Source organism: Uloborus diversus, chromosome 2, assembly GCF_026930045.1.
Source record: "Uloborus diversus isolate 005 chromosome 2, Udiv.v.3.1, whole genome shotgun sequence".
Lineage (NCBI taxonomy): Eukaryota > Metazoa > Arthropoda > Arachnida > Araneae > Uloboridae > Uloborus > Uloborus diversus.
In genome coordinates this window covers 128,729,449-128,742,757 of record NC_072732.1, presented here as the reverse complement: position 1 = coordinate 128,742,757, position 13,309 = coordinate 128,729,449, and the positions used below count along the sequence as shown (strand labels likewise).

The 13,309-nt window shown below is 32.6% G+C and overlaps 1 protein-coding gene across 1 annotated transcript in view; it reads left to right on the top strand.

Moving 5' to 3' along the window:
- Nucleotides 1-12,893: 12,893 nt before the first annotated feature.
- The window catches only part of LOC129216535 (protein patched homolog 1-like), a 76,061-nt gene continuing 75,645 nt past the window's right edge, over nucleotides 12,894-13,309 (top strand). The window contains 1 exon segment of the mRNA XM_054850750.1: nucleotides 12,894-13,077. Coding sequence (XP_054706725.1) covers nucleotides 12,937-13,077 — 141 coding nt within the window. The 5' untranslated portion in view covers nucleotides 12,894-12,936.

The following is a 13,309-nucleotide window of genomic DNA, read 5'->3' as shown; positions in this document are numbered from 1 at the left end:
TGCAAATGAATCAATGAAAGACTAAGAGGATACTGGTCAGAATTATTACAAACAATAAAACATTTTTGACCTCTCTCCCTCTCATCACTGTCACACGTTTTCATCATGCAAAATTGTGCTACTTCCAGAAAATTTATAAAAAATTGACAAGAAATCAAATTGTCTGATCCAGCTTTGAAATGGACACCAACTCCATGCCTTCTGTGATGTTTCCTTCATTGGAAAAGAGACACAGTCATTAAATTTTGGAAAGAGTACCAGGGCTGTCGCTAGGTCAAGAAACTTGCGGGGGGCGGGAGGGTACACTTTTGGCGGCCCCTTGATTGTTTCAAACTCATTTTCAAATATGCAGAGAGAGAGAGAAAAGATTTGGCTTCTGGTTTAACAGGGAAAGTCATATTACTAGACCTTAGTACTAGTAATATAAATTTAATTGTAAGGATAATATTCAATCAGAATAAGAAATTGGAGACATAAAAACGCAGTTTTAGACTATATTTTAAGTTTGGGAGGAAGGGGAGAGTACGTCCAGGATAGCCTCTCCCGATAATTTTTCCAGATTTAAGTTCCCAACACAATCGTACGTCATATTTAATTTTGTTCAGAAGAGGGGGTCCGGGGACTCTCCCCCGAGAGTTTTCAAGATTGTTATTTGAAAAACACAGTTTTACACGATCTATGGTAATGTTAAGGGAGGAAGAGACTCGGGGTCATCGTTCTATAATTTTTCAAAAAACTTCAAGCACTTTCAGCTGTCTAGTTCGAAAAGTTTTAGACGATCTATGGTGATATTAAAGGGAAGAGAGATGCGGGCACCCCCCCCCCGGAATGTTTTGAAATTTTAAAGCCTTTAAAACGCGATTATAGACTTTTTTTGCTAAAATTTTGTGCATCGTCAGTTTTTTGAAATTAAAGCTCTGAAAACGTAATTAAAGCCAACCTTCGATGAAAGGGGTTAGGGGGGGGGGGGAGTTGAAGAGGCTCGTGACCGGAAATGTTTTGTAATTGAAATATTGAAGCATTAAAAGCGAGATTTAAGACATTTTTGATGATGTTGGCGAGAGAGAGAACGAGGGGGGGGGGGGGCATTCTCTGGAAAAATTTCGATATGTTGAAACCGCTGTTTTAGAAGATTTTTTAGTAATGTTAAGGAGTGGAGAGATTTGGAGTTCTCCCCTGGCAAATTTTCAAAATTGAAATTCAATTAACGCAAGCGTAGACGATTTTAAATAATGTTAGAGGGGTAGAAGATTTTAGAGACCTCCCCCGAAAAATTTTCTGAATTGAAGCCTTAACAATGAAATTTTTGAGAATCTTCCGTAATATTTGGAGGACTACAGTTTCGGGACACCTCAGGGAGTTCTTTTGAAATTAAATTATAAAAGACGAAATTTATTCGGCCTGGAATGATGATGAATGATTAATTGAGAGGGCGTTTCTCAAAGGTTTTACGTTGGGATCACTCTCACAGTTATTCGAAATTGCAATCCTAAATACTCAGGTGTAGGCCATCTTTAGTGACGTTAGGGTAAAAGATGAGTTTGAGAACGTTTTTCCGGTATTTTTTCAAAACCTAAGTTTTAAAAACTCACTTCTAGGTCAGCTTTGGGGACGTAAAAAGAAGGGTTTAGAGTTATTTCCCTACTCTTCCTTTCGGTTTGGCTACGTCCCTCCTATCTTCATTGTAAATTTTAATTATTGATAAACATATTGTGGCAATATTTTTTTCCAATTTTCCTTTGCCAAACACGTTTGTTTGCTCGGATTTTCCATTATAAAGTTTTCCAATTCCCAGCCTAATATTTTTGTTTTCTTGCAATACAAGCGTTTACAGCCTTAGAAAAAGGACTTTTAACATTTTGAACGGATGTGGTAATTTTCTGTGATACCTTAGGTCTCTATTCCACTTCATTTCAATTTAAATATGCCACCTGCATGTCTTGATGAAGCTTTGATTTACTTACGATTTTTACAATCAAACAATTTGAATTCTTGGTGTTAGTATTCATTGCAATACTTTGGATCTCTCTTTGCATTTAACTGTTTTATTCTTTTTCTTTCTCTCTCTCTCTCATTTTAAATTTATTTCGGCGACCCATACATTTTTCTCCTTTCAACAATGATTTTCAGGACATTTTTCATCAAAAAAAAAAAGGAATGTTTCGGCGACTCCTATATCCTATGGGCTGTTCTAATGAAGCTGTCCTATTTATTTATGTTTTTTTTTTACTGAAGAACCATGAAGCACGGTTTTGTATAACCAGGGCCGCCGGGAGACAAGGCGTGCACCATGTTAGTTTGGCGGCGATCCTCCCTCCCATTACGCTAATTTAACTCTATGCACAATAATTTGAGCCGAACCCTAGTTTCTGACAAGGCAGACATACCCATTCTGTGGTCTAGTGAAGAGTGTGCTGTACTGAATACTTTTTTTTTTTTTTTGTGTTAAAAAAAATGTTTGAAGGGTACATTTCTGCGGCCCTTACTTAGAAACTCTTAATAAAAGAGAATCATGGATGTTCCTAAATTTTCTATTAAAATTTTACAGAAAAAATACTTTTTGTCACTGTTATTTCAATTGTTCATTTATAATTACTATTTTAAGTTTTCAAAACAACGGAGAGTTTCCCTTTTTCTTCGGTAGTTGCATCGGCAATATGATTTTGGCAGCCCCACTTCTGAATAAATGGGCAGGGGGAGGGGGGTATGGCAACGATCCTGAGGGGGGTACGTGAAAAAAGTATTATTAATGCATCTATTTCTTGTTGAATGAGCTTAAATATTTTTTCTTTCCAAAATTCAAAAATTTCATATTTTAAAGAAAAAAACCTTTTCGAAAAAAAAACTCCCCCCAAAATTTTTGATGGCCCAACTTGCGCCATAATCCCTCCCCCCCCTGTGGGCACACCTGTTTCCAATTTCATTAGGTTCTTGTCTGAACGGGTGGAATCTTGCAACTCAATTTTCACCCACTTCCTGTGATCGGATTCTTTTGAAATTTCGTGTATGGCTTCAGACTCGATGACATGCAATATTCTGTGATCAAATTAATTAATTAGCTATTAAATATTAGTTCATTCCAATTTTAATCTACATTTTTGCATAAATCCTCTAATAGGAAGCTGAAAAAATGCTCGCACAAATTAAAATTAAATATCCATAGAAATCCATGATAATAACTTCCAATATTCCAAGGTAATTGAAAGGTGAATTATAATTTATTTCAACTAATTTTATGTTAAAATGTAGGTGAGTCTTCAATTGAAAATTCATTGTAGATCAGGGCCAAAATTGAACAATGTAAATTCGACCATATTCATAAATGACTATTTGAGAAAACTTGTATGAATTTTATTATTTCTAACATATTTATTTATACTCTTACTCATGTTTACTGCATATCTGGAAACATACAATTTTTATACAGACATACAATACCAAACAGTAATAATATATTCCAATGGGGTTGTTTCCTTCAGTAAAAAGTAGTACTTTTAGTCACTGAAATTGATAGAATAAGCAAAAAAAAAAAAAAAAAATGGACCCGGAAAAAAATTTTCATTTTCCCAACAGTTATTTTTTAATTAATTTTTTTAAATATCTGATTTTTCAAACAAGGAGTGATCTTCATGACGTCATAAATGCTGCATTTTAGCGCATCTTTGTACCGCGTTTCTACGTTATGATAATCAAGAAACGAATTGAAATTGCTCTCTACGCTTGCTATCAACCATATTGTTGCCAATACACGTGAGTAAAGATGAGAATTAAATATTTTGCTCTGTGAATGGCAACGCAGAATGGCATTTCATCATTTGTGGTGTCATCGGCGAGAAATGTAAACAATGAAACAGGCTAGAAATAATTTTTCGCATTTTATTTCAGCACAAATGCAGCGCTGACCCATTCCACCCAACTTACTCCGACCGACAGAATAACAGAGCCGAGAACACCTTTACAAACAGTAAATAGATAATTTAGTCTCACTTTTTTGTAGAATGCCTAGAAAAACCAAAATGAAGAATAACAGAAACCCTAAATCAATAACAGAAACTAATATTAAACTAAAAATTAGAAAAAAAAAAAAAAAAGAAAGAAAAACGTGTCCCAAAGGGCCAACCTCATATTGAGATGGTTTTCGCGGATCAGAACACACATTGTTAACAAATATGAACTGACAGCGGATAGAAATTTTAAATCATTGAACTTTTTCCCTTATCCGACTATGAAATAGCTACCGATTTAAAATTTCCTTAACAAGATTATAGCTTTTACTGTATATAACTTGGAAGTTCCAAACAAATATCAAACGCAGAAAACTTAGTTTGTTCAACATGGGGCCAATATTTTTATCGTACGGGTAAGTTTTTACTACCATGATTCCGAAAAACGTTAAGTCGATTTTTATTAATATTTCCGGTAATTAAAGTTCTGAAAAAACGAGGCCAAGCTAAGAACACTTTCGATCAAGTCACCTTTTGAACGAAAAAAGAACTATCAAAATCAGTTCATCTGTTTAGGAGCTACGATGCCACATATACACAAACTGATACTCTTTTAAAACTTATTATCCGTTTCTTTTTGCAACGGGGGGGGGGGGGGGGGGGGGGGGCACAAATTTGTTTCTGAAATAATACCTTATAATTTAAATAGGGAATAGCACCTAATTTAAACGGACTTTAAGAGTCTTTTATTCAAATATTTAAGAATTTTTAGAATAGAAAAATCAGTTTAAGATCCGTCAAAAAAGTAACGGATACGGATACAGATCTTTATTTTGCCTCGGATATCCGCGGATACGGATACGGATATCCGGAACATCACTAATTTTGACCGAATATGGGAGAAGGAGCTACAGTTCCTATGCTCCCCCCCCCCCAACTCACCATTAATACACTACAGTGTTTATATTTATTTAAATATAATGCATTAAATTCGGAAAAGTATTGAAGTATTTGAAATCTTTGAAATTTCGGTTTTGTTTAGAGTTATTTCTAACTTCATGGGGAGGGGAGGCTATATAGCTCCCTTAACCTGGGGAAGAAGTTAAATATATATGGCTGGTTTAGTTTGAAAGTTATAACTTTCAGATTTAAAAAGAAACGATTGCAGAACGAAACTATTTCCTCCAAACCTTTCCATTCCATTGCAGATCACATTTTAATCTGTTTTAAGCTTTGACCAAGTGGGAGAATTTGAGAGGCTACAGTCTTTTAGCCCCCTCCCCTTTCTATTAATATGCCACTATATATAGTAGTTATATTTAAATGTATTAATTACATATTTAAATTCGCAAATGTATTGCAGTATAAAAAGTCTCTGAAATTTCGATTTTATCCAGTATAAGTTCGGACCTCAAAGGTGGGGAGGGGGCTATAGCCCCCTTAGCCTCCCCCCCTCCTGGATCCGCCATTGCAGTTATACCGAACAAATGTTATTCCAGAAAGTGTTATTTCAGTAGTCCTGAGTAATTTTCAGAAAACTTTTTTTTATCTTTTTTAATGGTTTTCACCAAGATTGCGAGGGAAAATTGAACTCCTTTCTTAAAGTAAGTTTCTTTAGTTCATAATAATTGGCAATTTTTTTAGTTTTTTGTTAAAAAGAATAAATTTATGACAGTACTTTTTCAGACCAAGAACGTGGGGCAAGTTGGTTCACTCTTTGTTGGGCACGTTAGACCGAACCAGACTACCCCACACAATTTAAAAACTTTTTTTTTTGTCTCAAATCTCAATAATTATAACAATATTCTAAGTGTTTGTATATTATACGTTTATTTCGTTTCATGTTACACATGTTTCGAAATAATAATAATAATAACTTAGGGCAAAAAAAGCAAACATATGTTTTATATTTATGTAACAAAAATTGTACTAAATACATTTTACCAAAAGAATTACTTCACATCTCTGCACGTTTTTAATTTTTATTACTTTCTTCTATATCTAATATATAGAAGAAAGTATTGGATTCGTGCAAATTTTCGAATTTCGAATTTTGACGGATTCGAACGTTTTGAGGTGTGCTGAGTCCATTTCGACCATTTTTGGAAAATGTCTGTCTGTCTGTATGTGTGTGTGTATGTGTGTGTGTGTGTGTGTATGTGTGTCACGTCTGTGTGTGACCAGTTTTTTGTGGCCGCTCTACAACAAAAACTACCGCATGAAATCGAACGAAATTTGGTACACATATGTGCCCCTATGTGAACTTGTGCCCATTAGTTTTTGGCGCGAATTCCTCCAAGGGGGGTGGAGCAATGGGACGTTTTTCGAGTTACGCGTGCTTGCTATTACTCAGGAAGTAACTGGCGGAATCAAACAAAATTTGGTCCATATGTTGGTATTAACAGGAACAGGTGCTGATTCAATTTTGGTGTCAATAACGCAAACGGGGGTTGAGCTATGGAACGTTTTTTGTCGTCAATTGTGACTGCTGTATCTCAAGAAATAATGAACGGAATGAAAGAAAAATTTATCGGCAAGTAGCCCTTAGTGGGTATAAGAACTGATTTTATTTTTGTGTCAACAGCTAAAAAGGGGGTAGCGCAATCACCCGTTCTTTTTTTCCATTTTGAGTGTCCTATCTCAAGAAGTAATGCTACGTTCTGGTTGAAATTTGGAATATATGTGAATCCATGTGTAAACAGGCTTTGGTTCAATTTTGACGCCGATCGCTCCAAGAGGTGTTGATTTTTTTTTTTTTTTTTTTTTTTTTTTGCGAATAAAAATATTTTTATTAATGCAACAATAAGAAAGATAAATCGTAATAGATTGTCGTCTGCGTATTTCTCGTGATTTTAATTGTATGGAAATGATAGGAAATATTATCTCAATGATTTAAAATTTTTAACTGTTGCCATCTTATGTTTGTTAACAAATAAAATATTTGTAATTAATTCAAGCAAGGCTTTTAAAAAAACTTTCAATTTTCGCTCTTTGCTTTGCTTTTGCAATAATTCAGACATTGGGATAGTCGTCAAGTTTTTGCATGTGTAATTTTGTTTTTGTTGGGAATATTGCTTCCTCGTCAAGCATGGGGAGGGATCAGAAAAAAAAAAAGAAAAATTAGAAGAAAGTTTCGTGATGGCCACAACATACTAGTTTTCAAATATACTTCTAAATTTTTGCAGACAATTGTTTTCTAAGAGTAAAATATGAAATACATGCTATAATAAAGTTGCTGTATTAAACAAAATTTTTTTGCTAAAAAAGCATTCTACATAGAAACATAATAAAACAAATAATTGATTAAAGGAATATAAAAATCTACTTTTACTTAAGATTATCTAATTTTGATTTTAAAACACAAAGATATGCTAACTTAAAGCTGTCAATTTAATTGTACTTTTTCTTTGAAATATATGGTATTAGTATAACAGGATTATTTTCTTTTTGGAGTAGTTTCATGCAATGCAATCAAAAAAAAAAAAGCCCCCCCCCCCTCCGCCCTAGCAAATATTGGTGTAAACTTTGCATAAAAGTAACATATGACTTATTCTTCCAAAACCCAGTCCAATAAAAGTGCTACTTCCAAAACTCAAAGTAGAAAATCGAACTGCTCATTAAATTTGTTGATAGTATAAAAAATTATAAGTAAAAAAGCGGACCAACGTGCCCCACCTCCCCTTAAGTTATAATTTGAAAATTTTAATGTAAAAACTAACAACAATAAAAATTAATTTTCAGTACCGAAAAATTGAAAAAAAAATTCTGATTTTTTTTTTAAATTTTTGTTTTTAAAATTTAGAAAAAATTTAAATAAAAATCGGAATATCGTTTCTCGTAGACTTAATGTTAACAAAAGATAAAGATTGATGACTGAATCAAAATGAAGTGAATTCCAAACGGTCATGGTTTTATCTTGGGTGATTTTTTTTTTCAGATTATTTTTTTTTTTTTTTTAATTTTTCATTCTGAAGTTTTAATTAACCTTTTTATTTTTGACAAACGGAAAATAAAAAGAAATTCGGAGTGATTTATTTTTCTTTATCGGAGTGAAAGAACTGAAAACGATTCAATTTTTGATAAACATTGTTTACTTAGGTAGATTTTTTTTTTTAAATTATTATTTTTTCATAACTTTCAGGTAAGAACAGTTTCTTTTCAAATGCATGACTCGAGATAACTTTGAAATTGTTGAATAATTCTTTTTTTATTTTTTTAGATCCGTCGTTTAGTCTCGTCCAGGAATGAAAAATAAATTTAGCACATGACCCTTATCACGAGAAAAAACATTTCTATAAAAAAAAATAAGTATAGATCTGTTTCTTAAGGAACTTGTTTGGATAAGGATAGTTAAGACGAAAAATTTTTATTTCACTCTATGATTTCCAGAACCAAACTATCCTGAAGAAAATCTAGAATCATTTAGGAAAAACATGAGGATAGAAAGCATTAAAAAAATGCTCTGGTAAAATCTTTTGATCATCAAAAGAGATGCCTGTGGTATTAACTCATCAGTTTGAAACGGTTTCACACTAGATACCTTTTAAACCTTCACACGTCTTAGTTCACTAAACAATCAACTTGTAAAAATAAAACTTACTAAAATATATGTTTTTGTGTTATTAAGTGTTTATCAAATACTTCCTATCGTGTAATTATTTAACTCCTGATGCTCTAAAAAGGTATAATTTCTATAGCATTTACAAATGTCCCGCACGTGACGTTATTATGCATAATATTTTTATCAGTGGTTTAATTATTACTTCTAGACAAATAAGATACTTTTCCTTCACATCAGAACTTTAATTTTCAGATCCTACATTATTTTCATTGTTATTATTATTTCTACATAACTGGAGCAAAATTGTTACAGCAAACTTCAAGAGTTTGACTTTAGATGTCTCGAACGTGACACATGCAAATATCAAAAATTTTAAACAAAAATATTCAATAAAAAATAGAACCTAATCTATTCTCTACTATTTAAATATTTTAATCGCAGCTTTTAAAGAATTCACAGGTTTTTAACATTATCGCCTATACTAGAGAATTTCAAACTTTATTTTGATCTAAGAAGCCAATAAAAAAATGTGCAGATTCTGAACATGTTCTTTTTTAGGGGTTTCAAAAAATAGGAAAAAAGTTAGAATTAAAAACCGAAATACCATCTCTCACATGTTTTAAAACATTGACGCAAATCAGAGATAAATAAAATGAATTCAATACTCAGGTGTTTTTAATAATTATCGTTGAGACGATTTAGTGTTTATGTTCAGTATAGTTTTAATTTATTTTTTGTTTTACATTTTAACAGAAAGAAAGAGCTGCAAACGATTTTATTTTTAATGAACATTATTTATTTAAGACGGCTTTTTACTTCTTTATTAATTTATTTTTGAAGTTCACTTCCTCATTAATTTTTAAAATTTTTGGTAGCGGAGGAAAATATTCAATGCGCTTTTTTTTTTCACCCAAAAGAAAGCGTTGCAAACGGTATTTTTTTCATAAAAAATATTTATTTTGATGTGCTTTCTATTTTTAATTCTTTTTATTATTTTTTTATTTTGAAAACGATCAAAGAACTCGTGTTTAAAAACTAATGTATTAGAAACTTTTGCATAATTTAAAAGTGATGCTACTTTGTTTGTTTGTTTATTAATTACGTACCTATTTTATTAGATTTTTTTTATTTTTAAGTGAAAGTTATATTTTGTTTCTACAAATTAGCTTCAAATGTTAAAAAAGATAAATTTGACATAATTGGCAATCTTCGATAATTTAGAGAATATTGATCAGATACTAGATAGCTAATATTGGTGTACGGGAAAGTAAGGCTCGTATAGTTTAAAAAAAAAAAAAACATTATCGCTAATTTCATAAGGATCAAAAGAAGCTAAATTCTTCTAAGGAGCTTTTTTTTTTAATTACTCACATTTATCAATTGATAAAAAAAATGACATTCCTTTGCAAAGTCCAGAAAATAATTGATGACAAATAGCCTCTCCCTCTCCCCCTAATTCAAAAAAATTATTATTTCCTCGAATAAGAAACCAATCCGCAATCGATTATTGAAAAACTTGGAAAACACTTGACACAGAAAGATCTAAATTATGATAAAAATCCTAATATTTCAAGGCTTAAAGTAATTTACCGTTATTATTGCCTTCCGAAAGAGGAAAAAAAAGATAAATTTCACGCTTTCTTTTTATTATTACATCATTACGTTTCAAAAATTTTTATTCACCAAAATCTCCTTCGTTTACAATACAGATAAATTCCACATGACAGATATCTGGGAAAAGGTCGCTGTTTTTTTTTCTCTTTACCGCCTTATTTTTCGCGCGTACGCTTCACGGTAAGCGCTTTTCGCCTGTAGTAAAGTATTTTTCTCTGTAAAGTTTTATATTCGTCGTGTGTGGTCCTGACGGCTCCAGTGACTCCATGCTAGATGCTAATATGAAAGTACCCCCCATTTAGGGGGACACTTGCCCTCTGACCAATCAGAAGCGTTTTTGCCGTCTCATTTATCTTTCGACTGACATTTTAATGGGTGGAGCATCGCATGTAAATACGTTACTTATGAGAGTCGGCTCAAACTGTTATCGCCCGAACTGGCAACTTTTCTACTTCCTTCGCGTCAGATTTTTTGGAGAACTCATTTTCATACTCCATTTTATTTGCATTCCATTGCATAACATAAGGTTCTGGTTTCAAATTTTCGGAAGCAAGTATCCTCAAATGACCCGAAGGAGTAAGAGTAACAGCAAGTGCATATTTCTTCTTTTTTTGTCTACATATTTGAAATATTTTTTCTCTCTCCGGTACATAAGATAATTTTTCACATTATTGTCATTTGATTGGAGTCAAAAATACGTATGTATTAATCAAAAATTGATTAAAACAAACGACACTTTAAAATGCCCTCCTCCGCCCCCCCCCTCCTTCCCAGGGGAAGGGAGATCGCTGCAAAGTGAAAATATCAATGAATGATAGCACGTTGTGTGGCCCTCATATTCAAATGTCACCCTTACAAATAAAAGAACAAAGTGCTCCTATTTTGTTCTTCCTAATCTGCATTGAGAAGGGAAAATGGTGAAAAAAATAATTTCAATTATTTTTGACAGGTACCATTAAAATCTCAAAAAAGATTTTTATTAGAACTTTGAATTCAAGAACAAAGTCTATTAGGAAGTTTGAACTCATAAAAATATTTTTTTAAATAGTTCTATGGATAGTTTAATTTCTGTTAAAAAAAAGAAAAAAAATTGTGAAGTCCGGTACGTTGGCGAAAAGTATTGCCACCCCCTCCCCCTTCCTAAAAAAGAAACTAAATTTTTACTGCATATTTTTTAAAACTGGTATTTTACCCCGAATCCCCTTCCCTGGATAAGCCACTGTTACAAACTGTCAAATCAACTCTAACAGAAAACTTTGACATCCGTCAGTGGCGTAGCTAGACCCGACTTTCGGGGGGGGTTACTTCTTATATATATATATATATATATATGTGTGTGTGTATATATATATATGTGTGTGTATATATATATATATATATATATATATATATATATATATATATATATATGTATAATCGCTTGGAATTTTTTCCTTTTCTTCTTTTTTTTTTCTTTCTCTTCTCTCTTCTTTTTCTCTTTTTTTTTTTGAGACTAACTTTTCTGGGGGGGTTTTGTCCCCAAAACCCCCCCTTAGCTACGCCCCTGACATCCGTAATACAAATTTTTTTATTAAAATGTAATTTTAAACAATATCAATAATAATGATCATTTGACAATGTTATTGAAAATATATTCTTGTGTTTTTTCTGATATTATGACTGCTACTTTTGGGGGGCTGCTGCACCTGTCCATTGTACCCTTACCATGCTCTGTCATACTTCATATAATAATAAATTATGTATGGTGAATTTCTAAAAATAAATTTTATGCACTTGTACAGTTTAAAATTTGAAGTATGGGATTAGCAGTGCCGAATTTCAAAAATAAAATTCTCTAAAATCCAATACTAGCTATCGATAGTATATTATGCAGTTGAATTATCGAAAGGAAATGTTTTTGGACGCCTTCCCAGTTTCGCCCGGCTCAAAATCTCCCCCCCCCCCCCCGCCCAATTTCTTCAGTTTCAATCGTACAGTTTGATATACTATGTAAGAAGGGAGGAAATTTCAAATGTCGGCAAAACTGGGTATAAACCGGACGTACAACATTTTGCAACGTATTATTGCACAAAGAAAACGATGATTTGAGAAGGAAAAACCCAAAGAACTTTGAAAATTAAAATATCAATAAATAACAGATTGAAAATAGTATAAAAGATATCAAACCTAAAACCACATTAACATAAAATTTGTAAACCAGAACAAAAATTTAGATTTTCTAATTATTTAAGAAATAGTTTCTTTCCAGCGATCCAGCGAAAATAATTGGAACTTTATGAAGGTGTCTATACAAGCATTTACATAGCGTGTGAAAACGAAATAATTTTTGTTTACAAAGCGAAAAAATTTCACAAATACCGAAAAACAGTTCCAAATTTCGTTTTTTAAAAACACATATCAATAGTTATAAAAATCGATCGCAAGCAGAATTTAAAAAATATATAAAGCGTAAATACTGAAACACTGAAATTTTATTTCGGCTTTTTAAACTCGCGCCAAAATTAGTACCCGAAAACCACTTGGCGAGCTGCGTAACTATGGCAACCCTTGAACTTCACCGAGAGACTTTTCAAAGCAGCATCCCACTTGGATCAAATCATGTGTAGTTACAATATGAGTAAGACGTGGATGTCAAAAATTTCGGATCAGTGGCTTGGCCAATGTGCTATGGATAATACTTTGAGGACATAGTGCTCTGTGGGAATTACAACAACTGTTATTTGTGTTGAAAATAGACTTTTATGGTTCGTCCAGCTCAAAACTCGCTTGAAGACAGCGGGATCGCTGGACGTAGCGCAACATGGCTCTACTTGCAAGATGATCCCAATGCAAAAAGTTATTTCTTCGTCTCAGGGTACTAGAGTTCTTCATCGCAAGGCATCTCTACGACCCGAAAGCGATTTGTTAACGCGAACCAGCTGGGCCGATGCCGCGCTAGCATTAGCACAAGTTAGAAAGGTATGTACTTCGATTTTTTAGACCAGTTTTTTTAAGCAAATTTCCAATTTCTAAGATAATCGGTATAATTTTTCTAAAAAATCAGATGTTAATATCGTAATGTGCTTTGGAAATGTTCCATCGGTGGACCTTGACTTCGAATTTTTGCGATACACAACAAACAATTATTTGAAATTTAAAAATAAATGCTGTAATATTTTGCCACGTTTCAGAAAAAAAAATGAGAGGTGTT